This window comes from Rhipicephalus microplus, chromosome 7 (genome assembly GCF_043290135.1).
Source record: "Rhipicephalus microplus isolate Deutch F79 chromosome 7, USDA_Rmic, whole genome shotgun sequence".
In the NCBI taxonomy this organism is placed as follows: domain Eukaryota; kingdom Metazoa; phylum Arthropoda; class Arachnida; order Ixodida; family Ixodidae; genus Rhipicephalus; species Rhipicephalus microplus.
Genome location: NC_134706.1, coordinates 53,403,760 through 53,430,706, shown reverse-complemented (window position 1 = coordinate 53,430,706; position 26,947 = coordinate 53,403,760). Strand labels below are relative to the sequence as shown.

General features: G+C 42.3%; 2 protein-coding genes across 2 annotated transcripts in view; one reads left to right on the top strand and one right to left on the bottom strand.

Annotated features, from left to right (window-relative positions):
* LOC119180342 (protein HID1) overlaps nucleotides 1-26,947 on the top strand; it is a 47,537-nt gene that overhangs the window by 2,017 nt on the left and 18,573 nt on the right. The window contains exons 2-15 of the mRNA XM_037431524.2: nucleotides 1,547-1,763; nucleotides 3,975-4,105; nucleotides 8,293-8,331; nucleotides 10,829-10,882; nucleotides 13,380-13,548; nucleotides 14,804-14,858; nucleotides 17,353-17,554; nucleotides 18,800-19,009; nucleotides 21,206-21,296; nucleotides 21,437-21,588; nucleotides 23,022-23,100; nucleotides 23,948-24,009; nucleotides 25,288-25,390; nucleotides 26,105-26,368. Of these exons, the coding sequence (XP_037287421.2) occupies nucleotides 1,547-1,763; nucleotides 3,975-4,105; nucleotides 8,293-8,331; nucleotides 10,829-10,882; nucleotides 13,380-13,548; nucleotides 14,804-14,858; nucleotides 17,353-17,554; nucleotides 18,800-19,009; nucleotides 21,206-21,296; nucleotides 21,437-21,588; nucleotides 23,022-23,100; nucleotides 23,948-24,009; nucleotides 25,288-25,390; nucleotides 26,105-26,368 (1,828 nt within the window). The remainder of the gene's footprint in view (nucleotides 1-1,546; nucleotides 1,764-3,974; nucleotides 4,106-8,292; nucleotides 8,332-10,828; nucleotides 10,883-13,379; nucleotides 13,549-14,803; nucleotides 14,859-17,352; nucleotides 17,555-18,799; nucleotides 19,010-21,205; nucleotides 21,297-21,436; nucleotides 21,589-23,021; nucleotides 23,101-23,947; nucleotides 24,010-25,287; nucleotides 25,391-26,104; nucleotides 26,369-26,947) is intronic.
* The window catches only part of RpS11 (ribosomal protein S11), a 46,251-nt gene that overhangs the window by 5,528 nt on the left and 13,776 nt on the right, over nucleotides 1-26,947 (bottom strand). The window lies entirely within an intron of this gene.

Genomic DNA, 26,947 nt, shown 5'->3' with positions numbered 1-26,947 from the left:
CATAGAATTTCCACTTTCCTTCATATTCTTATGGTGGTTTTGGAACATTGAACTCTAACAATTATACATGTCAGAACCACAGTATGCCATAGTGGCAGAGTATAGAACAGTTTCGACCACTTGGGTTCTTTACCGTGAGACTGAATCTAATTACATAGTTGTGTTTGCAGTTCACGCCCATCATAACACACCCACCCCAGGCACAATGATAAAGCTGCTTAGATAAGTGAAACACGATACCATGAAAAGAGGTTATGTAGCGTAAGACTAGTCTGTGCTATCAACTGCCACAGATGGTGATAGCACATGCTTTTGAGAATATATATGCAGTGGGAGATCGGTGCCGAGAGGAAAACATCGATGTTATTACCCGCTGTCTGTGGGTTATGGTTTTTGGCAGCTGACCTGCAAATTGTGGGATCGAATTCGAGCCACATTTCGAAGGAGGCACATTAAAGAACGCCTGGTGGTCAAAATTTCTGGAGCTTCACTATGCATCCTCCTTGATTATATTGTGGTTTTTGGATGTAAAAACACAACTACTATGATTATGTTATTGTTCTTGTAATTGACTCCTGATGCACAAAGTTTTTAGCAAATATACACTCACTCACTTGTGTTGATCGCGGATGTGCAGATGTAATTTTTCAAGTTGTGCAGCAAAATTCCCCCCCCCCCCCCCTCAAAAAAATACTACAGCCAGAGTGCTTAAGTTAAGCAGCTACATTTTCTGCATGCAATAGATATTTCACTGAACTTGTCTGTATTTTAGATGACGTTTTGAAATTTCAGTTTTACAGCAATGGAAACGTAAACCTTTCTCAACGGTTTTTTTTTTCTACATCTCGAAATGTTACTGTTCCCTCAATGGGATGAAATGTCATGGCAGTTTTGCACTGTGTAGCATATCAAAAGAAAATACGAAAAATTTAGAAAAATTGCATTAGCACTGCAAATACGGTGTTGCTCCCAACAGTCCAAAAACTTTTATCACAGATATGTTATGTGGTCTGTGAATAAGAGATATAAAAAAAAAGTGTATCTATGTGTACGTGCCATTCACTCGGAAAAATGCAGGAACGTCAAAATTAGCACCAATTTATACAAGTGATTCATGATATTAACAGTACATGAATAGTTATTATTGAAAACGTATGTTTGAAGCGAATTACACATCAATTAATTTTCGTCTATTCTGCCCTATGTCATCAATACACTCTGTACATAATTTTGCAGTTTTGTTTCATTTGTAATGTTGAAAACGGACCTGTGGCACAGGCGATAGATCCACTTCTGAGAGTCTTCTAGCCTGGTGTACACATACTGCACACTTGGGCGTGAAATTTGTCATACTTACACATCAATCTTGTGTTTACTCGTGTGTAGTTGACATTGGGAAATGTAAGTGATGCATTCTAAGCATATGTACCTGCATTGACTGTACCAAAGACTGATCTGAATAGGACATTATTTACCTTGATATTTTCAAGTTTTTCCACAATCTTGATATTGTTGTATCGCACTGAAACATATTTTGTGGGTTCAGCCAATCGAGGCCCGTGACGAGGCATTCTGGGAGCAGTTCTGGGGTGAGTCCGGGCTGCAGAGCGTCCAGGATGTGTTCGCCCTGGTGCCCGCGGCTGAGATCCGGTCGTTGCGCGAGGAGGCCCCCTCGAACCTGGCCACCCTGTGCTACAAGGCGGTCGAAAGGCTAGTGCGTGCCGCCGACTCCCTCTGCAACACGGCCGCCCAGCAAACAGCCGGTATCCTCAACCTTCTAACTTCTTAGCCTTAATTGTGCTTTAGATGTAGTCCTACATGAGCCAGGATAGGGGCCAGTTGGCTGTACATAGTGTAAACTTATTGTGCGCTACAATGAAAGAAAATTGGTAAAAGAAATCATGCTTGTGTTGTCCCATTTGCTTTCACTGCGGTGCGCGAAAAGTTTACACTTTATACCTACACTCAAACTCAATATGACCTTAAACACTGGAGCGCGGCGGGGTCGCACGAAATGAGAGGTTGCCCGCAGTCATGACTAGTCCCAGTTTCGGTTTACAAACACAGTTGTCTCATTTGGGGATTATCTCAAATAAGAAAATGTAGTTTATCTGTGTTAACGAAGGGAATCTTAAGCCACAGCTGGTCTTGGAACATTTATGGCCAAGCGCTCCAGCATTGCGAGTCATATTTAGCATCACTCCTCATAATTGAATGTTTGTTTTTTCTGTGGCAATTGCAATGCCTAACTCATCACGCAATTCTAGTGTCACTTCCAAACAGTGTCACCACCAAAACAGTGTAAATAAATGCCAGGGCCACTCAAGAGGTCCCTGGAATTATGTTTCGTTGTGCTAGTCATACGCTCTATGGCAATGCTAACCTAATCACCGTTGAAGCAGGGTTCTTGTGCTCGCAGACTTGCTTTGTGGCTCCCGCCTTTGCTGGATGCGAGGGTTGAAGTTATTTCTGAGAATCTGTTGGAGCTTAGCCGTTTCATTCGCTTTGTCGTCTGCCGTGGCCGCAGAATCCATTTCCTGGAGGCCGATTTCTAGAGCAGGGAGCAGCCAAGTGCAACTTTGAGCGAGACCCGAAGAATGCGGTGGTTGAGGGATGACTGGAACTTTATTATAGCAGAGAGCGCAGCCAGTTGGTAAGTATTCATTCGAAAAGACAGGGCATACAAACACAGACACAAGACAGAAAGCAAGACACCACAAGACAGCGTCAGAATAGTTAGTGCTTCCTTCTTCTGTTCGTGTTTGCATGCCCTGTCTTTCAGAATGACAACTGGAATGTTGCTCTCTGCGGGGAATTGCTGCACAAGCGATGTAAGGGTTGGCGCATTACAAGTACTTACGGGACAGCTAAACTCTGGCGTATTCAGAAAAAAGCCTTCTATTGCTGCGCTCCAAGCAGTAGAACATCCGTAAAGCAAGTGTGTCAGCTTGCAGGGGTCATGCTTCAAGGTGGATTTAGGAAGCATTGTTATTGGTTGCCACATTAGCATGCTGGACTATTGCTTCAAAATCTTTTTAAGTGCATCTCGTGTAAGATATTGTATTGTATGAGATTGTAAACCCTACGCTTCCGCCACGTTTGATGTAGAAGTTAGGCCAGCCTTTACTGAGGTACGGGGGTGCAACAAAAGTCGCTGTGATGAGCAATGTCAAAGAAGTGTATCCACAACCATTGATGAAGCAGAGGAAGCATATTATGATGATCATGTTGAGGTAACGGCAAAGTACATAATGAATGTACACAATATTGAATAAACATACCTCATATCGAGAAAATTACTACAGGAATATTTTGCTCCATATAATTACTTTCATTCATCTGGGTTATAAAACTAGAGACACGATGTACACTAATAATGCTCGTATTAGTATACTCTGGCATGTGATAGACCTTATAGGATATTGGTTCATTAGTTTATAGCAGGATATAAAATTTATATTAAGATAACTGATGTGCTTCAAAAAATTTATAGGCCTAATACACTGACAGCCTGCACGGGCATTTGTCAAAGGCATGTGCATGTTCAGTTTAGATAAATGTGTGCAAAAGCAGTTTGCAACCACATAGTTGAGCAACCAAGCACAGGCTGTTATTTAAAAATGTGTTTAAATGGATCAGGTGAACGTTAAGAACACAAAGATATTACAGTTGAACAAGAACTAAAGGTGTACACAATGTACTAGCTGAACACAATGGCGGAAGAAGCGTAATGTATACTGGAAACATACAATGAAATCTTTGTCACATTGTTATGCATAAGAATAAGGTAAAATCGATCGAGAATAAGTTGAGAGTAGACTTATTCAGAATAAACACTCAATTAATCGAGAATTATCACGACAGTGAGAGCGTAACACTGTGGGCTTGTATTTTACACAAAGACTAAATTAAGGGTAGAATTGGCTATTCATTCATGTGTGTTTTTAAATTATATAGTCAGTTATCACATGCAGTGCTCAACTGTGTGCGGCTGCTGACACGCATCCTGCCGTACATCTTCGAGGACTCGGACTGGAGAGGCTTCTTTTGGTCCAGCCTTCCAGGATCAGCCGAGGACGACACAGCCGCCAATGGGGGAGCACAGGTACTAGCAGGAGCGTCAGTGCCAGAGTACTGTCATGGGGTCGCGCCGTTTACGAAGGTGGCAGTCGGCATGTCCAAAATGAGACTATTTTACTGGGCTTGGGGCTGAAATACGGAAGGTCAAACCGCAGGCAAACTATGCACAGAGGTTGCGGTGAACGGAGCGCCGGTCATCAATAATCTGATTTGCGCCAAGGCGCGCCTGCATTTATATATGACATTGAAGGTTCAAGAGTTGTAATTGGCGTTTGCGTGAGCTCACCAATAAACTCTGACATTCGAGTCCTGCACGTAGTTTTAACAAAATGATCTCAGGCACTCACGAAGCCGCCCAAACATTGTGACATGATGTGCACCGAACGTTGCTGAAAACTTTTGTGGGTGAAAAACTGAAGCAAGGAACAGGCGGGGCAGTATTAATGCGAAAAAATTATTGTGACTCATTTATAACAATTAAGGCCTCTGAGCTCTAGATACAGGATTGATCGTTAGGAACAAAAGGTTGCTGTAGCGCCTCGTGTTTGGCTTACAAATGTAGCTTGCTAAGTGAACGAGAGAGCACGCAGTCACCATCAAAGATTTGCAGACCACAGAGTCTGAGTGAAAGCTTATTATTGTTATGCTTAAGTATAGAGCCTGTTATATTTATGTTTGTATGTTCATATATGAAAAATGTTGCAGGGCTATATTTGCTGGCTACAGTTGCAAACCGCTCTGAAATTCAGCGTTTCTTAATACGCTGTTTTTTGTGCAGATCATGATATAGAGACTCTAACTTTACATAATGTGTGTGCCGGGTCAAAAACATTTTGCTAAGGAGAGAAAAAATGAAACTAAAATTTAACACTCGGTACAGATATTTCATTCAAGTAATTCAAGTACACACTTCTGTTTTAAGCACTTCTCTTCTGAAATATCACTTCTTAATAGTTGCCCTGTGATATGACATTTTATTTGGGTGGTTGGAGTTGTCGGATGATGAGTAGACTTGTGCACCGCAAGTACTCTTTGACGTTTGCTGGCTGCAAACTTTAGCATGCTGCGTACTGTATAACTCAGAAGGTTAATTACGTGTGGGCGCGTATGCCCTCACATTGAGCTTTTGGGATGCGTGTGCATGAAGCTTCTCGATAAAATTTGGCACAGTGCTAAGAATGAGGTCGTCAGCGCAGTTGTTGTGGCACGCGGTCTAGATGAGTACACATGAGTGGCACTGCGGACTGCAGACGACATATTTGTTATAACTGGTGCAGCGACATCTCGCACAAACAGTGTGGTGCAGAGTGAATGGCTTTGGCGTCCGATATGACTCAGCGCTTGAAGAGGCACAAGTTCTGTACAATATCAGTGCTCGGAAACGAGCATTGAGTGCCTCATTATTTTGATATAGTATGAATGAAGCAGGAACAGTGACTTGATGACTGATGGGAGCAGAAGTATGACACAAAATACACTCAAGTGCAATACAGGTTGACTTTGGAATTAGGGTCGCGTTTTCTGTCGATAAGTACAGCTATAGTGCAGTTAAATCTAAAAGTGAGCCATGCTAAGCGTTGGTATTTCCAGCATACGCTACCAGAGTTTATACGCTACCAGAGTTTGTTCGCTCCGCACCACAAAAATTTTGAGGCTTTCTAAGAAAAAAGAACCAGGAAATTAGCCACATTGTACACAAGGGAATCATCATTAACGAAAGGCACAACATTGTGCAATATTTTAATGAATACTTCCACTGTGTTTTTTCGAGTTTTGATGCTGCTACACTTCATAACCATAGACCATACTTCCCTGCTCCCGATGTTGTATCAATGCCAAATGTCGTTTCTATGCTACTTAACCTTAAAACTAAATCTTTCTCAGGTCCAGATGATATACCTTATGTTTTTCTGAAAAGATATGCAGAAGCGTTAGCACCTTTCATAGCTCGTATATTTCAAATGTCCCTGTCTTGAGCTACACTGCCTCATGATTGGCTTTTGGCATGTGTTGTACCCGTACTAAAAAAAGGTGATTCCACACTAGTAACAAATTATCGCCCTATATCACTAACCTCGTCATGTTGCAAACTACTTGAACATATCATAGCTAAGGAAATTAATAAGTATTTAGAGGACAACTGCATACTGTCGTCCTGTCAACATGACTTTCGCAAAGGTTTCTCTACTATCACACAGTTAACAACAGTTGTTCGTGATTTTGCTAGTGTTCTTGATGGGTCAGGCCAGGTTGATGTAATATTTCTAGATTTCAAGAAAGCGTTCGATCTTGTATTACATAGCAAGCTTATTACTAAACTAGAGTGGATTAATCTTCCTGCTTATTTAGTTAATTGGGTGGCTGCCTATCTGACCAACCGCAGTCAGGTCGTTTCTATTAATGGCCACTCATCTGAGAAGCTACCAGTCTCATCTGGTGTGCCTCAGGGCAGTGTCCTTGGCCCCTTATTATTCTTGATATTCATTAATGACATAACCAACGAAATTCATTCCCCTATTAAAATTAGATAATTTGCAGATGATTGTGTACATTATAATAAAATTAAAAGCCATGAAGATCAAGTATCGCTCAACAATAATCTCCAAAGTATTCTTTCTTGGTGTGATCGGTCGAGCATGCAGTTAAATTTCAGTAAAACAGTGTATAAGTCAATAACTAGAAAGAAATCTAAAAAACTTTCTTTTGGGTACAAGCTGGGTTCCGTAATGCTTGCAAAAGTGAAGGAGTACAAGTACCTGGGAATCACAATAACTAATAACCTTAATTGGGATATACACAGTACCAACATATGCAACTCTTCGTTCAGAAAACTTCGTTTTCTCGGACATAAACTAAAGGATGCACCCTCTAGTACAAGGTTAACGGCTTATACATCACTAATTCGGCCTAAACTCGAATACGCCAGCATTGTCTGGGATTCGTATACAAAAATTAATATTGATAGACTGGAAATCATTCAGCGTAAAGCTGTCAGGTTCATTTATTTTAAATATCGTGATAGTGACTCTCTCTCTAGTTTAATGATGCAGAATAGTATTCAAACACTACTCCTGGGTAGAAAAATACCGAGACTAAAATTCCTGTTTGCACTGAAAAATAAACTCTTTGCCATAAACCCAAATCCTTATTTATTGTCGCTTACTGCTCAAACAACACGGCATCGTCATGCTGACTCTCTAACACCCTATCGGACACGCACTAATCTTTTCAAATATTCCTTCTACCCAAGAACTATCACCGACTGGAACAACCTACCATTTCCCCCCTTACATAACGACGATTTCTTAGAACATGTTGCTATTTGAACTTCTGACCATTATGTACCAATTTTTATAGCTTCATTATATGTTATCCTTCTGTTCCTTGATCCTTAGTTTAAAAAGCCAATGTCGCTTGCCTTATCTCATGCCTCTTTGTGTATATATGTCTGACGTGCTTTTACCTCATGGTCTTATTTTAGTGTGTGAAAACTTTTTGTTTGATGCTTCTACTTTTGTTGCTTCACCTTGATGTACCACTTTTAAAAAAATTATGTAGTTTTTGCCATATTTTTTGCTGCAGTATTTTTTGTACACATCCCAGTGTCATTTTTTTTTGCTGAGTATGCGATTTCTTTGCCTTTATTTGCTTTGTTTGTGTCCTTTTGCCCTTCCTGCTTGGGCCCCTGTTTGGGCCTGCAGTATTTTATAAATAAAAAATAAAATAAAAATAGATAGAAGGTGCACCAAGGGCCCAGCCCCCCCCCCCCTCCAACATTCTGTGAGGGGGGCGTTTTATGGAAAATAATTAGTAAAAAAGGGCAATTTTTATAAATAGTCGAAGCCTTCAAAAAGTAAACCCTTTCCCCCCCCCCTTTTTAAAAAAAAATTCCTGGCTACGAGCTTGTAGTACAGGGTTACGAATCCTGCCCCGTTGCTGCTAACAGATATGAAATAGGCGCAGCATAAAATTTTTTCTCGGTCCTACGAAATTCGGTGTTTAAGTCACCCACTGCAGTACCTTAGGTGGGATCGTCATTGCAGCTTAATGATGTAGAATGAGACATCATACACGCAGTTAATTAGTGCATTGGGCGTGTGTGATTATCCAAATCTCACACAAGCTTCAATGACTCACGGCAGAGTCATAATTTACTGGCGATTCAAATTTCTATTGCTTACAGCAGCTGTGCTGTCTCTTGTGCTGTTTCAGACCGAGTCGCTGGCCCAGTCACTTATCACAGCACTATGTGTGAGTACAGACCAGTTTCATCATTGTTAATAATTTGTGCATTACCTTACCTGGGCAACAAAGTTTATTTCTGTGGAAATTATTAGCATGATTATTGCCTTTTGAAATAATGCTGATCTGTGTCCACTTTCATTAATCAGTCTCTGTTTCTTTTTTAAGTTCTTGGTGACATTCATTCGTATTGCTGGTGTGTGGTGTGGTGTGTTTATGAAAGAGAACACCCGCTGAATATTGTGCCATAAACCTAGTACATCTAAAAAAAAAAATTTGGCAGGTGTTACACTCTCGCAACACGTAAACGGGAAAGCATGGCTGCGCTCATAGTAGACAAATGAGCTGCATTCACCAAATTCATATGTTTTAACACAGTAACATTAAAAAGCTTGTTTTGTCGAAATTCTGGCGTCTGTGTCATTGGTTTTGAGTGAGAAATCATCATCTTGTGCATGACTAAAAAATGGGAAACGATGCAAATAAAATAAATATTTTCATGTTCGAGTGAAGATCGAACCCCGCAGGCCATTTGCGTGGCAAGCAGGTGTTCTGTTACACAGCCACCCGCCTGCTTGGAAATGCAGTTAAAATAACTTCCTCTGCTTAGAAATGCTGTGAAAATAATGCGTGCTTTGCAAACTCATGAGTCCTGAGTACAGGCTTCACAATACAACTTCTAATATCGCAGTAATATTGCATGGTACAGATGCCCATGTAGCTTCACTCTTTGAGGATAGTGTCGCTGATTTTCATACCTATGAGTGATGCATTAGCACTTTGTATTGGGTTGGAAGCTTTACACCATTCACTCGTTATGCAATGCTAGGATCGTAGGAATAATCAATTTTAGGTTCAAATCGAATAGTGATTTGGTCTAATAAATTCAAATCAAAGTTGAATTGCACATATTGTATACTATTACTGAACATGGGCATATTTGCCATGGTCCAGTTAACCTACACTATAATTTTTCGTTTAAACAAGGCATGCAGAAATATTGATGTTATTATGATAGAAATTACTATATGGGCACTCTCGGCTGGATTTTGCCGCTGGCATCGACGTTGATGACCGTCGTTGTTTACCCTCTATGTATACGTATCTATATATATGAATAGGCAAGAAAGAATAATAATCCAAAAAAAAAACACTCCGGCACTCAGAATCGAAGGTCTAATCTTTCGTTCCTGAGTGCGCAACGTCAGCCACGAGCCATGAAGCAGCACCTCCTTCAACGTCGAAACCCCAAGCTATTTATATCTGCCACTTAGCACTGATGGCGCCTATCTCGGAGGAAATAGCGTGTTTTCAGCATTACCAGAGAGATGGGGTGGTGAGCACACTTGGCGTAAAGCTTGGCGCCCAGTTCGTTGCGATGCGCTGATGCACGCTCATCTTTCACGAGTGCTTTGCGCTGTGGAAAGAGAGAGGCCATATCTTGCACACTTATCCTGTGGTAGGGGAGAATCGCGTGCCTTCGGCTTTCACTGGAACAATTGCATTTAGTCGCCGGTCACACGAAATTCACTTCCCTCGCTGCACATGTCCGGTTTGTGGAAAGAGCACGTTTTTCAAACCCAGCAAAGTAAAAACTGGGACACTTGTTAGATTGCACTCATATCTGTGATTACGTTTTATGCATTGTTTTTGCTTCAACAGCGCATTAAGTGTTAAGCTGTAAACGTTGTTAGCTCTCGTCCTGTGTGTGTTCTTTTCGTGAGCAGCGCACTGCACATTTCGATCCTGTCGCCGCTCGCCGCATGTCATCCCATCTCGCTTTAACCTCTCCACCACTCGCAACATTCGAGCGCACATGAAGCGAACAGTCTTTCTGTGATGAAACTTACAGGAAACCTAACCCGCCTCTCGTGTCTTTGCATTTCAAACAAATGTTCACTCGAGTAAACAATACGCCAAGTTTTGCTTCAAATCAATCTTCCAGCACCGTGTCGATGCCCATTTCAGTCGGGTCAACGCCTTGCGCACCACTGCTTCTTCGCATTCCATCAGGGTTCTCTTCAAGGAGATGGTCTATAATTTTTTTAAAGTGAATTTTCATACTGTTATACTTGTTCGAGTATTCCAAATGCTCAAATATTCACACTAGCCTACATTATTCACACGGTGTTATGCCTGCTGCAAGTCGAAATTTCCGCCATGTAAGCTTATGTCAGTTATAGGGCCCCTATACCAAAAAGAAGTCAAAATTTGGTTGTGGTGTTGCAGTTGTGCACAAGTCTACAACGAACACATAGCCGTCATCTGTTGTCGTTCGTGTGCTGCTTTGCGCTACTCTTCTGAATTATGCTCTCCCAACTATCCCACCAGTCTATCCTCTTGAGAGATGCAATGATTTTTCGTAGCATGTGCCGTGTTCTTCAAAAACTCAGACTCGAACCTTATACTTTTGCCGTGATAAAGGGTTCGAGGAATTATGTTTTTTTTTGTTTGTTTCTATTCGTGGATGCAGTTGCTTATGGACTTTTCTTTATATATTTTGCAGGATTTGCTGTTCTGCCCAGATTTCACAGTGTCCTGTTCGAAGAAGTCTGGCCCTGTAAGTAACTAAACTTTAGCCTCTTCACACCTGTAGGTCCGAAACCACGGTGACAGGACGCAAACCTTTCACTGCCATTATTGTAACCTGCATGGCGGCATAGGAACTGTTCTGCACATTTGTTATGGGCAATAATCGAAACATAGCCTATAGAAGTGTTCGTTGTTTGTAGCCTGCATTGCCTTAACTCTCTGCATTCTCCACTCGCAGCAAAACAACAGTGAAACCACAAAGACAGCAGCTCACTGCGTTGGCTCTCACACGAAATACGTGTGCAGCCAGTCAGCAAACGTTCATCTGAATAGCAAGCATCTGTGCCTCAAAATAGACCGCACGTACAGTCGAACCCTTTTGTAAGAGACACTGATGTAAAAGACAGTAGGGTATAAGGAACACCAGTGTGCCTACATTGAAATTGGTATTGATAAGAAAATGCATACATGGTGCTCTGTTCATAAGAGACACCTTGCATGAAAGACAAGATTTGCTCCCCAGTGCACGTCTCTTATAAAGGGGGTTAAACTGTAGTAGTCAACGCGATGCATGCAAATTGTACCGGTTCATTCGTAACCGGTATAATGTCTCATACAAGAAACATCAAGTCTCAAAACGCAAACATACCTGCACTGAGAAAAAAGCACAACCAGCCAGCACATTGTTCTTTTTCCCACTGTACATCCTCTGGAAGCTTCATTTAACACTGCTTTTATCGTCTTGCTAGAGAGGTGAAGTTGGTTTTCATGGCTGTAAAAAAAAAACGTAATGCATACTTTAGGCAGCATTTCTGTGTGAGTTTGATTTCTTGCTTCGATTGCGAAGAGATGCAAACTTCTACTGACGAAAAAGTACACCATTCCGTTCATTGCATAGTTACAGTATGTTTACATGGGATGTATGTTTATCGAGGCTGCATTGCTTTTGGTGATACTGTAGATTCATTAAATCCACCTTTGAAATCAATAAAATGCGTTATGAATAAAGCTGTGCAAATAGCAAAACTTTGGGTGCGAGGGAAATTTGCATATTAAAGTGTGAGAGTAAATCGAATAAGTTTGGAATAGTTACAAAATATCTTTTGAATACTTCATAGGGAAATTGCATTGAAAAAAAAGTTGCAGAGGATTCTTAAGCATATTCTTATGACTTAGCAATATGAAAGTATTTCTTCGCCTAGGTTGATGAAGCGCTGGCAGGGAGGCGTTTCATAGTTGTCTTATCAAGAATGACACAGTGCAGAGGCCGACCTATATTATGTACATGCTTTGCTGCAGCCAAAGTGTTGCCAACAACACTTTGCAAGTGAAAGGCACAAATTCTATTTCTTCGGCCTCTTCTCTTCTTCCAACTTCTGTGAAAGCCAAACTGGTGTGGCAGACACCACATGGTGGCTCCCACAGAGTCTGTAGTTCCGAATCTGCCTCGTAGATGTCAATATATAAGAACATCTGAAATTTTGGGTGCTAAAAATGTTCGTCATCCAATTTTTTGAACTTTCTGCCAATATTTCAGCTATAAAACAGCCTTGATTGGGCCCCCACGTTTGCCGCATCTATCACCTTCATGTTGAAACCTGCATTTTCTCGAGTCAATACATTTGTGACTGTAGCAAAGCCTGAAAGGCAGCTCTGCCGTAATACGAGAGTGTCGTGGGGGTGAAGCATATTGAAAATCTGAAAGGGCCACTGCCCATAGGATGTTCTGTCGGGCTCTCGGGCTGTTCGCGCATTTATAAAAATGCTTGTCATAAACTAAGTTTGCCGCCAAATGCGCTGAAATTTCACCAGCTTGTTCGCAAACACCCAAGGATTGTACATAACACCGATTGAGAGCAAAAATTGGGTGTCCTCGCAATGTGCACTGCGTTGGCTCAGTGGTTGTGGTGCTCGGCTGCTGAGCCAGAACACAGTTCGATCCCATCCATTGTGGCTGCACTTCAATGGAGTCGAAACGCTAGAGAGAGAGAGGATTCTTTTAATAGGGAGCTGGAGCTGTTTGTCTGGCTTTTTTGCCTGACATGCTACTCCAGTTAATGTGATATATACAGCGATAAACACGTAACACATACAGTCACACACGTGAACTAGGCTATTTACAATGTTTCGTTCAGGCTTGTGGCGTGTACTTAAGCACTGGCAGTGCTTTTGAGTCCCGTGTAGTGTGAATGTCGTTGCTTGTCAAAGAACCCTGGGTGGTTAAAGTTACCTGTAGTTCTCCATTACGGAATCTGTCATAGCCCGAGTCGCCTTGGGACATCAGACCAACACTTTCTCATCTTTGCTTACTACAGGTTCGTTTCTTTTTTGTTTGTTTCATGCCACAAAGTTACAAAGCATCCCGTTGAATATACATGGACCTTTCCGTACGTCCACTGTTGTACGCTCCAGTTATCTCGATGACATTTGCGCCACCATGGTACGTTAGCCAGTACACTGGCTTGCAGCGAGCGGTTCGACAGTCATTGCACGAACGACTGGCACCCACTGTTTGATTGGTGCAGGAGCAACCGGAGGAGCCGTGGTCCCTGGACAGCTGTGAGTACATCTGGGCGTCGGGCGTCGGCTTCGCCCACTCGCCGCCCTGCGTGCCACAGCACGACCAGAACCGGCTTGAGCTACTCAAGCTGCTACTCACCTGCTTCTCGCAGACCATGTACCTCACTTCGCAGGGTGAGAGCAGTCGTGGGCACATTACCGACAAAAAAAAGTAACTCCATTTCAGTGACCTGAAGTGAGGAAGTAACCCTGTTACAGTTGCAACACTGTTAAAGTTGCACGGCAATACAAAAAACTAGAAGATGCTGAGTGCAAACAAAAACTGGTTTATTCTTTTAAAAGAACACAACGGTTATGCGGGCTTGTATCAAACAAACATAAGCGGATGCTCAGAGCAGAGATTGAGATGGGGGCTTGGTGAAAGGGTGCTGTGTAAAAGTTGCATCTTTTCTAGAGAATAAACCAGTCGGTAGTTTGTGCTCGACATGTTGTCTTGTGTTTCTTCGTCTGTGCAGTGTCTACTTAGTACAACTTTAATGATTAATGAACACCTTCTAGTATGCTAATAGCTATTCTCTACAGCTAAAAGTTTCAGCAAAGTAGACTTTTTATGGTTTCTGCTTATCAAGCAAAAAATTTTTGTTTTCATGGCAAATTGCAATTTGTTTTACTGGTGTCTCATGGGCACCTTTGATTGCGATTACGGGCTATCTTCATTAAGCTCGATTTTGAGCAGGTATATCATAATTATAATCAGGCCTGATCAGAATAAAGAAAATTGAGATGTGCATACTCTGGCCCCGAGATTTCGATTGAGTCGATTTTACACAAAACTCAGTGCATAATAGATTGGGCCATTTTGCAGTGACCGTTGCTGATCGCTGTCAAGAAATCTAATGCAGATTGGTCGTGATCACGATCAAAATGTCCCTGTTACATCGGTAATAATTGTATACTATGATACATTCGAATCTTATTATAACAAAATTGCATCTTAAATGAAAATAAGTTTGCCATACCCAAAAATTTGTTAAAAAAGTTCATTCCAGACACTGTATCAATTGCAAGACTATTTTTCAATTACTTCCTTATAACTGGTATTTCGTTATATCCGGGTTTGTTGTATTGATGTTTCAGTACAAGAAACATAGTTTAAAATGTGGCATGAACTGTCTAATGCAAACTTGACACAGAAATATTTAAATGTGAACTTTACGAGAAAATTTTTTATTGTATAACTTCGCAGTGAACCTATCCAAAACTTGTGTAAAACTTTGAGAATATGAGGTTCTCGTGAAACTTCTGTAGTACAAGCTAACTGAAAAAATTTCACAGTGCCAGCTTATGTGCAATTCTTAGAATTCAACCTTTACGTCTGTTTGCACACACCTTGGTAAGTGATTGCACCTCATTGTTTATGTCTGCCCAGAGGCCCACCAGCAGCCCAACAAGTGGATTCATTTCTTCACATCAGCCGACAACAGGTGCATAGAAAAGTTTCTTTATTTTGTTACATAGGTCCAGAAGTCTATCACGACAACTGCTTATGTGGCATAGGCACTCACGATGCGTAAACAATTTAATTTATCCTGCAATAGACTGTTTTCAAAATACACAAGTGTGCTTTCCTACGCTGCACATTCGCCCGACTAGTAGCGGTGCCTTAAATGGAGACGAAGTCCTGGTTGCGTGTTCTTGGGCTTGTCTGTTATGCGTGCTATGTAGAAAAATTAAATGATCCTAAAGCTTCGCCTTTAGGAGTCTAACGCGATTGCGACATCTTGTTCGTAGTGCGTACTTCAAACACTTAGTGCATGAAACCTTTTTGAATTTACTATGCACTCTCTTCGTGGCCCTAGGGGAATAGGAGCAGTAGCATGTGTTCCTTTTGTAGTGGAGTACCGGCTTTCAGCCACGGAGCCATTATGATAATCACACATTCTGACGCCCCGTTGGCAACGGACGCTTGTACCACGCATTACAACTACAATATTTCATGTTTCATTGTGAAGCATATATACAGGACACGTCTGTTTGTGAAGCATGAAAGCTACTTTCACTGAATTTCCAGGCAGAGGGAGCTCTTTTCTCTGTTTTCACAAGCGGAGGTGTGGCTGTTTGGTAGAACATCCGCTTGCCACACAAACGACCTGGGTTCGATCCCCACTTCACTCCAGGGATTTTCATCATTTATTTATTTTATTTGCATCGTTCTCGATTTTTAGGTCACGCATAAGATCATGAGCTCTTTAACCCTGTTGCGTTTATATACAGAGAATTCAGAGATAGAGGAGGAATGCACATTATATGCCGATTCTAAAGCTTGACTTCTCACCATTGCATTGTATTGCATCCTGGAACGTTTTTTCACATTTTCATTTTTCCATGGTTTGTAGTTGGGGATGCTTGTTTTACGCAGGGGCAGATAATAGAAGAAAAAAAAAATACGATACAACATGCCAAAGGCATGAGATTAGAACAACGTCAGAACACGTGACGTCTCTGTGTTCATCTTAATCGTCATCGATTGGTGATTGCCTAATGACATGAAACTAGCTGTCTTTCTCGAAACAACGTTATAAGAAGCAGTGTAGGGACCTTAAGCCAAAAGGGTGCAAGACCTTAGAAGAAGCTTAGTATTTTCACAGCCCGTACCTGAATCAGCCTAGGAGTAGATCTGCATCCTGTGCTGGTGCTGAATAACTAAGGCACCCATTCAGTTAGGTCCTTAAAAATAAACGAGATTAAGAAACTCGGATCTCATAAGTTGTTTCACCATCTTTGCTAGTAGCACTCTCACTGTACGGTAACACTCTAATGGCAGCGCTCTAGTGGCAACACTGTGCTGGTTAAACACTCTACTCTTGCTCTACCGGTTAGGCTTGAATAACTCATGAAATTTAAATCTTAGGGAATTCTGTCTGGGCTATCCGGTCATATAGTTTTATGCCTGTAGAGGGTGTGTAATGGTGAGTTCCAATCGCATATTCGAAGTGGCTGATGAGGTCTCCGCGGGCGGGCTTTTGCCAGAGCAAATGGCAAGGGCCATTAGCACAAATCCGCTTCTGGAAGTGCCCAGCATTTCTCGTATCTTGTGCCATTTTTAGTTTTCAATCTTTTCAGCTTGAACTCGCATGTGAGCTGTATTTGAAGTTAAACACATTAAAATTTTTGTCTCCTTTGTTTTGATGAAAGTTACGCTGTGAACGACAACACGCTAGCTTCTATATCACTTGAGCCCTCGCTGGTTGATTCAAAAAGAGAGCTATGAAGCAGTGAATGTGCAAGTTAATGCAGCAATGCACCACTCGTCGCTTTCGAGTCATGGCTCGCCTCAGCGACCACGGGCGGATAGAACCGGCGGGCCAGGCAACACATTGTGTTTTTGACGTGTTACGCCACACTTTGCGCACACACAGTGCGCTTGCAACTCCCTCTAGATCCTGCCACTTTTCGCGAAGTAGAGAGAGCTGCTCCTTGGAGTGCATGTGGCGAAGGAGCTGCTCCACATCTGCTTACGAAACTTACTCAATCTGTCATTAGGACAGCTTTGCTCTGTGTAGAGTGGAAAAACTGCCCCTGTAAGTCACCATAGGGTAGACTAGAAATTGAAAGGTTATTTTCTGCTTCTTCCATATTGATAGTTTAGTTGCATGTGGAGAAATTTCCGATGCGGTTTCAGAGGTTAATGATGAGGTTTCACGGGTTACTTCACATCGGTCAGATAGCTCATCGAATCGGTGCACTTCCGAGCAGGATGGCGTCGGCTTCAAGATATGATAGGTACTTGCGTACTTTGTTAATTCATTCATTGGTGTAATGACGCACGAGCGGTCTTCCTGCCATTTCATCGACTTCCTTAGCTATGCGATCGAGAACAAAGCACAATTACTTGTATGGATAAAATCATGTGTTAACATCTTGGAAATGGGCAAATGCTTTCTAGCGAAAAATACATTGCTCTGGATTGACTTGCAGGCATGCGCTGCCACTGTTCACCTCGCTGCTGAACATCGTGTGCGGTTACGATCCCGTCGGCTACGGCCTTCCCTTCAACCACCTCCTCTTTGCCGACCATCGGGAGCCCCTGGTCGAAGTGGCTCTGCAGCTACTTGTGGTCACCCTGGACCACGACTTCCGGCCACCCCAGCAGCAGAACAATGCCGGCAGCAACGGCGCAGTGCGTATCCAGTGTCAGGCGGTTTCTGTCAAGCCTGAATTAGGAGTCAGCAACTTTATGCTCGTCCAGTTCTAACAAGGTTGAAATGGGGGGGACATGGGCGTAGCCAGAGGGGGTGCGACTCAACCACCTTCCTCGAAGTGTTTCAATATTGCTTGCGTAAATATACGAGCCGGTACATATGTACACACTAATATACATAAAGCACGGTTGAACCCTCTCCTGAAAAAAAAAATTTCTGGCTCTGCCCCTGGTGGGGGACAACAACTCAACGAAAAATTAATGTGTAGCTCACAATTGAGCGGTAAATGATAAACATAATATTAAGACATCAGAAGGTGGCAAAGCAAGTTGGAGAACAAACAGAGGTAGATTAGATTAGAGTTTAGATTACAGTGTGATTATGTGGCAGGCCAGGTGTATAGGTGTACCTGGCCCGTTCACATAAGACAAAAACTGGTCGTCAGTTAAAGCAACAGAATAGTTAAAAAATCGGAAACGCATTCGATGAAGACAGCTAAGTGTATCAAGCAATGAAATTAGGTAGATTTTAGGAATGAAACAGAATCAACCTTTGCTAGAGGGGGTAAATTACAAGATTACTGATGATTGATTGATTGATTGATTTGTGGGGTTTAACGTCCCAAAACCACCATATGATTATGAGAGACACCGTAGTGGAGGGCTCCGGAAATTTCGACCACCTGGGGTTCTTTAACGTGCGCCCAAATCTGAGCACACGGGCCTACAACATTTCCGCCTCCATCGGAAATGCAGCCGCCGCAGCCGGGAATCGAACCCGCGACCTGCGGGTCAGCAGCCGAGTACCTTAGCCACTAGACCACCACGGCGGGGCTACAAGATTACTGGTAGAGGCCTTTTTGATGCAGGGAACATAAAAAGGAGGCAGAGATTGATTATAATAATGATGAATTGTGTACCTATATAATAAAAATGCTAATTTCGAACATTGCGATTTCGTACTTCAAGCATACCTTTGTCAATCCCTAGTGTCTGTTGCGGGCCCTGTCACTGTAGATGCATTGAGGCGTTTCTTTGTTAAGTCTTTTGTGCATGCTTATGAAGCATACACGGAGTTCTTGAAGTTCTTGTGCAACCACACGAGGCAAAGATGAGAAACCCAAATGGGCGCAAAACCTTCAAGATGAATATGTTCCAATCAGGCCAAATCGCAGTTTTGATACGTGAGCTGTGCAGCTAAGCTTAGCTATTCTGCCGATGCAGGGTCCCGAAGGCGAGGCCTGGTGCGAGAACCTGTTCATCAACTACCTGTCGCGCATCCACCGAGAGGAAGATTTCGCATTCGTGCTGAAGGGCTTCACGCGGCTTCTGAACAACCCGCTGATGCGCACCTACCTGCCCCACTCGGCCAAGCGCATCGCCTGCCACCAGGAGCTGCTCGTTTTCTTCTGGAAGATGTGCGACTACAACAAGGCAAGCTAAAAGAAACCCGTGTCGGCAAAATCTGGAGATGGTCGAGTCAAGGACAGCACAGCAGAGTTCTAACAATTCGTCATGTTTTTTAAGTGCGGGGAGGAGGAGCTCAGCTTGTCGCCCATGTATCTCGCGTGGTGTGATTGCACTCACAGCAAAGTGCTCACTACAGGCCATAACAATGCTAGCGATGCTCTAAACGCGGTTAAAAGGAACAAACAAGGTCTAAAATGATACATTTAACCGAAATAAAGCATTAATTGCAGTAAATAAACTAAAAATGCTAAGCCTTTTCACAAAGATGAGGTTGACTCGAGGGAACGTGAGAGAGGGCACCAATGCCTTACCAAGTGAGCGAGTGCCTGCACCTTGGCGCCGCCTCGACGTCGGCGCTGCACAACCTGACAGAATTCGCTGCGGACTACGGGTATCTCGATTACCGCAACAAACAGGTAGTCGATGCGCCGGAAGAAGTAGCGCGCATGTCGTGCTTTGAGTAATTCAATCTGCCTAGCTAGAATCTGCTCGTGTCATAGAAACCCTGCATGCTTACTTCAAACATTGGAGTCATTGACGCCTTGGTAAACGAAGCAGTGGTAGCTTTACGAATGGGAATCGCTGGATGCCTGTGCTGCGCACATCCTCGGGTCTCACAGTAGTGTGCTATTGGTAGAACTGGAAAGTCAGTAAGAGGTGCATGCAACGGCTTGACACTACAGAATCGTTAAAGAGAAAAAAAGGGCAGTAATGCAGAAATGGCCTTTTTTCTCGGCTTTCATGGGCAGCTGCAGATACGCCTGCTAATAAAAACTATTGAGAAAGAAGGGCTGAAGAGATCAAGCGTGTTGTTATTTTAATTTTTTTTCTGCCACTGACTTAAAATGTGTAGCCTCCTAAGTGGTGTGTTTCATTTAGGTGATCGCGGTGACCAGTCGTTGCTCTTCATGAGGTGCTAGTGCTATGCGTCAGAGGCATTGTTGTGGCCCTTCCCACCATTGGCTGCGTTTAAGTGTGTGCCAAGCTTAGGATGACAAAAATCACGTCAGGGAAGTCTGGGGGACATCAAGTGGTATAGCAAAGCTTGAAGTGAACGATGCAAAATGTCCGTGAAACTAAGTAAGTCCTACTACTGCGCCACCATGTACATAGTGCTTGTGCAGTTGTTTTGCATTTGCCACTAAACTCATGCTGGTTTCTTTCATTGTTTCTTTTGCAAGAAGGGTCAGCCACTTTCGTATGGTTTTGTAGCAAACTAAATCTCTGAAATTCGACCCTCATATCACTATATCCTCTTTTCAAGTTTCACTGTTATTGTGATCACGTTGCAAAGTTGGAAGAAAAAACCCATGAAGGGCCTGCTGTAGCGGATGAGTCCTGCTGTTAAGCATGAAGTCATAAGTTTGCTAACCGGAGCCCTCAAAAGGTAAGCGTGGGACGTCAGTGTTGGGCTGATGGCTATTTAACAGAATTGTCCGCATTTTTCTTAAAAAATAAAGTTTACCATCAATCCCAGTTTTAGGCATACGACAGGCCCAACAGGTCTGTATGGCTTTCAGCAGCCATCACCAGTAGCGAACACAAAACTCGTAGACTCCAAAGGGCCTACCGACAGCCCTGTTGCCATTCTTTAGTGCATGATCTATCACTTGCAACTTGAAAGCTGCCGTACAGCTTCAGTATCACCTCATAACTTGACAAGGTTACCGACACAACATACAAAACACACCGCAACGCGCACTGGCCACTTCGACTTGGCTTGAATTGGATTGAATCTCCATGCAATAGTACGCTTGATGCTTAAGAGGTGGCGCCAAATGGCATGTGCTATCATCATCAGTGGCTGGAAAGAGCAGACGACATTATTGCAGCAGTTTTCGGGGGTGCGATAATTACTCGAGAAAAAAAAAAAAGAAATCGTATTTTTGTTGGGCGACCTGGGGGGTGCGAGAATTATGTGAGTACGAGGATTACGCAAGTAAATACGGTATTGTAGGCAGAATTTTAGTGACAGTGCGTCATGCCTACCAAAAGCTGCGTTGCATTTCTGGGGAGGAAAGCTGTGGTACCATCTCTGGTTATTAGCAGAATGTGAAATAGTAGATCGTTTCCGGTGTTTTGCACTTTATGCTGACATTTCTGCTGGGTAATTTTTATGTACACTAATTATCTGTATTGGTTCACTGTCTGCATACACAGAAATTTTTGTTCTACGTGCTGAAGAGCTCCGAAGTGCTGGACATCCTGGTGCCCACGCTGTACCACTTGAACGACGCCCGCGCTGATCAGTGTGAGTAGTGTTTAGGTGCACATTGTGGAACACACATTCTTTGCTGAGGGGCTCAATCTGCTGAATTGGTTATTTAGTTGAGCCTTATTTGTTGATGTAATCAATGCCGAACCTCCTCCCTCTCTGCCATCTTCATGCAGCCCGTGTTGGCCTGGTGCACATTGGCGTGTTCATCCTGCTGCTGCTGAGCGGGGAACGAAACTTTGGCGTGCGGCTCAACAAGCCGTACTGTGCGAGTGTACCCATGGACATTCCAATCTTCACGGGCACCCACGCCGACCTGCTCATCATTGTACGCTTATTCATCCTCTCTTTCCGTCAAGCTTTAGAATGTTGCGGAAATTCACAGCATCTTACTTCACATTGCGCAGCTTCGGAACTGCCGATACCTCGCAACTATGCTGGCTGGCAAAATAAGCCATAGTTTCACCGCAGGTGGGAATCAGTGAATGCGATGACAACAAATTAGACTCGCACAATGAACAGGGAGGAACCTGATACTTGCGGAACATCCGTCCTACGTAGAGGACACACGAAAAGAAAACACTCAAGATGAGCGCAAACAATCAACTGCCACAACTCGACACCTGCACCATGCTGCTCAAAGACAAAGGAGAATGTTCGAAAACAGTGCACAAGTACCTATACGTTAGGCTTTTGCAAATAGCAAATTTTAGATTTGAAGTGAACCCGAAGGGAATAGCAATTTTCGTCGAATATTTTCTAATTGGGTTCAGATAGTATATATAATACAAGGCCTGTGGGAACGCCAATTTTTTATTCAAACAATGTGGAAACAACTTTGAACAGTAGCAGGATTTGACTCTTGGTACAATGCAAATGATTACGTGTAAAATGTGTCACATTTCAATATTTACTATACATGGAGCATGTAAGCCGGTATAACAAGCTTTCAAACATCAAAAACGATGAATCGATGTGAGATTGGTATGTTCATTTAATCGTAAAATGGGACTTCGCGACAGTGTAGATTATCAATAAGTAGATGTTTTCATGGCTTAGCATCCCTCTACTGCAGTGAAACCACCTTTACAAAGTTACACTCGCATTAACATACATTTAAATAATTGCTTTCACTGTTTAGTGCCCGTTCACTGCAGTGAAACCGCCTTTACGGGGTTACATGCTAGACAATATACATCTATTAATTCATTTTGAATACTTTCAATTTTTCAATAATTTAAATTCAAATCGAAGCAAGTTCAAATACTGCGATATTCACTCGAATATTCGAAGCTTACGAATATTCGCGCAAACCTAGTATACACTGGACCCACGAGAACTAACAATTGTCATTGTTGTTACTTCGTGTTTGATCATTGTGCTGCAAGTGTTGACTATGCCAGCACCTCCTTGTGGAACACTGTTATGTGTGGGTAACCCCTCTGTGCCTTCTGTGGCAAATGGCATTTGAAGCATTTCTTGCATGGCATTTGATGCCATGAATTTGCAGGTTCAGTGCATTCAGTCAGTTCTTACACCTTTTGCCTTTCTCACAAGCACGGAACAGTATAGGGTTTAGCGATCTCCCACAAGTGAGAAACTTACGATGCCCCTGTACTATTGCTACCTTCCTCATTGCTGCCTTTTTTTAATTAGGTAAACTATTACTACAAACAGCACTCATATTTAATGGCCAGGGAACATAATTTAATTGGCTGAGTTTACGCACAAAATCATAGCTACTGTCGTTATTGTTTACAGGTTTTCCACAAGATAATCACCACCGGTCACCAGCGACTGCAGCCCCTCTTTGATTGCCTTCTCACCATCATTGTAAATGGTAAGAGCCGGTTAATTAGTTAATTGTGTCTCACTGAAGTGTGCAAAAGCAGAGTCTAGCTTCTGGCGAACCACAGTTTCTGAATTCAAGTACAGGCGAACCTCGTTATGATGATTTACTGATTATAATGAAGGGACAGGAAATAGTCGTGTCCTTGAATCAGTGCTGAAAATGCACATTTGTAATAAACTTTCATATTTAACGAACATGCGTTAGTGCAACACGTGACTTTGTCGTGATAAGGTTTGGCTGTGATATACTCTTTGCTCTGTAGGTGTCAGACTGAACTAAATTTGTTTGTGTTTTTATGAATGAAATTTGTTAAAGAAATTTTCTAACTAGGGTATGAACTGTGGTATCACTGAACTGATTACTATTCCTATGCAGCGTAGTTTTATTGATCCTTAATTACAATATAGTCATGGTGACATTTTATCACGATGTGGCCACGGTGATTTACACAGCGTAGTCGGGGTGATGTTCATTCACAGTGTAGCCTTGGTGATATTTAATCTTGATGTCTACTTGCTGATCATTAATCACAACGTAGCCTCAGTAATTCACCCGGGGTAGCCTTGGTGTAACCTCGGTGATTTTCAGTCGTGGTATTGTCCTAGCGATATTTACAATATTTACTCACTGTAGCCTTGTTTATCTTTAAGCACTGTGTAGCTTTGGCGATATTTAATCTCAGAGCACTAATAAAGACATTACTGCGGGGAAAATGTGAATGACGGTAAAAAAAAAAAAACATTTAAAAAGCTGGGAGGTTAAAGTCACTGCAAGCTTCTGTGCCTGACAATTCTCATTGTTGCTTCGTATTTCTATTAATTTTGTTTTCTTGTAGTTTCACCTTATCTCAAGACTTTGTCCATGGTGGCCAGCACCAAGCTGCTTCATCTACTTGAGGTAAGTACATGGAACTAAAGGGATCCGGATCTTTAATGAATCTACACTCAAACCTCATTATAACAAAAATGCATCCTGCACAAAAAAATACGTTTTTATATCCAAAAAATCGTTATAAAATTTTGTTTTGAACACTATAGTTATTGCAACAATATTTTCTATTTTCTTTGTCATAATCGATATTTCGCTATACCCTGGTTCAATATAACGAGATTTAAGCCTTCCATAAAAACCGGATCACTGACTCTTCAATTGAAACTAATATGGAAGCATTCAGTCAGTACCAACTAGCTGAGATGCCTCAGCTAATTAAAGCTCCCCAATGCCAAATTTGATAGTAGCTCAATGGGTAGTTATTCAATAATATAAACAGAAAATGATAACGCCATCTCTTCGTATGTAGTTCAGCTTTATTGATTGAGATCTATCAAGTTGCATTGAAAGGGAGCCCGAATATAAATCTGGCAAGTTTGAAGAACTTAATTCACCTCAGTGGCTCGTTGCATTGAAAGAGAGCCCGAATATAAATCTGGCAAATTTGAAGAACTTAATTCACCTCAGTGGCTCAAACTCGTGAAGGGGTGCATTAAAACTTGTGGCGTTGCATTAATGTACCAATGCTAGTGTATGAAATTTCTGAAAGCACCATTGTTAACAAATACTTTTTATCGTTCTAACTTTACTCGGTCTTTACTTTTTCTCTATCTTTATCTTCAAAGCTGTGATCTCTCCTGCTTGTGCCTTCATGTTTCTGCATCGTTAATCTGTTTGTATTCTTTTTTTTTAGAGACTTAATCGGTAAAGATGTGTGCTGATGCCCACAGGTTCCTTATCCCCATTTTGAATATTCCTGTTGTGTTTATAACTTGCCAAAGATATTGTACAACGTATGTTTATTTTGTCTCGTATTCTTGTGTTTCATTCTATTTACATTTCATTTTACATATCTAGTTTGTCACTAATAATGCATCACACATTTCGTTTTCTAACCTTTCTTTTTTTTGGTTATATGTGACATCGCCCGCTCCTCCCTGCAATGCTTCAGTGAACTGGCTTGTAGCATAGCACAGCAACAAAGAACGACAAAGAAGAATTACAGGAAGAAAATGGAAGCACTAACTTTCACGAATGAAAATTTTATTTTCATAATGAACAATAAACCAACAATCCCACATTGGTACCCTTGATGCTTTAGTAATTGAGAGTAAGCTAAATAAACGAATGAAGGGAGCTAGTAGGCCTAATCGATTGACGCTGGTGTCAAACGGCATTGTGCAGGCGTTCAGCACACCGTGGTTCCTCTACTCAAACCCAACCAACCACCACCTGGTGTTCTTTCTGCTCGAGATCTTCAACAACATCATCCAGTACCAGTTTGACGGTGAGCGCAGCGCAACAGAAGCCTCTATGCTGCTTGTTGTTCTTCTTAATTTTTTAAATGTGAAATACTTGAGAGGCACACAAGTATGGCTAGAATGAGCATTTAAATGTTTGTATTGACGAAATCCCAGTAATAGAGAACATGTTTTAAAACAAGAAAAAGAATCGGTTGAAGAGAGGCACAAAGCTCGCTTACCTTCCTCCTGGTGATGTGACTGAGATAATTTTATTCAATGTCGTTAATATTTGGAAAGTTGCTGCTACCTGTATACTTTAAGACAATAAATGTCGTGTCGCTGAAGTGATCGAGCGTAGGCCATAATCATTCTCCAATAATATGTTAATTACCAAAAGCTTGTGTAAGAGCTACAACGTTGAGGAATGCAAACAGAACGTCATTACACGTACTTTTTAATGAAAGTCATTATTTCGCTTCACTTTAGCAATTACTTTTCCAGGTGCAGCTGCATAAATGTTACCTCGTTAAGCAGTTAATGTAGTTGCGAGACCATTATTAGAGTATCTGTGCAGTGGGATTCGGCTAATCTTACTCTATTGAAATTAGTTTTAACAATCAGTCATTCCTCTTGCTTCGGCAATAGTGGGGACATTTTGGTGCAGTTCGTCATGTGGTGGTAACCATTTCAAGTGGGGCAGCTTGGAACGTGTTTGCGCTTTCGTTTTACATGTTTAGTGGATTCTTTCTCCCATGCAGGCAACTCAAACCTCGTGTACACCGTCATTCGGAAACGGCACGTGTTTCACGCACTCGCAAACCTGCCCACCGAGCAAGGCACAATCGAACGCTCCCTGAGCCGGCGCTCCCGCAGCAAGGGCCCCACTCCCAGCGTCCCCACCACGCCTTCCGAGGAGGCCGTCCCTCCTCCGGCCACACCCACTGCAGAGTCCGAAACCCAACCACCGCCAGAGGAAGCACCGCCCTCGTCAAACCTCAATGCCACTCTAGCCGCGACCCCACGTACGTACAATCAACTGCGAATTTTCGTGGTGCCAAATTTTTTGGACTTGCCTGAAAAATATGACAGTCTTGAGTTGTTGCCAGAAGCCCCATCAAGTCAATGTAGGAGAGCGTCTAGAACAATTAAGTGGAATGCGGGGCCAGTTGGTACAACATAAAGTGGGAATATATGAGCGCACAAGGTAGAAGGAAAAGCACTTGACAGTGGCGACAGCGTCTTTCCTGTCAAGTGCTTTTCCTTCTACTTTATGCGCTCATATATTTCCACATTGCGTCTAGAACTATTTAATGTCTGATTTTTTGGACTTTCTGATGAAACTCCATGTCTGACATGAAAGCCAGCACATCTGTGAGTCGGTCCATTTGCAACTGTCACCGATTCCACTAGTCAGCTCTGCCCCAATATGAAGGGGTGAAACATACTGAGAATCCGCTTCTTTGTAATGTGTTTCATGTCTGGTAGGCCTTCAGAGCTATTTTGGGCGTGGCTATGGCAATTTTACCTCTTTATTTTGCCGGCCCTAGGAAGTCTAAGAAATCAGACGTCCACTGAACTCCTAACTTCAGCTCTGTCGTTCG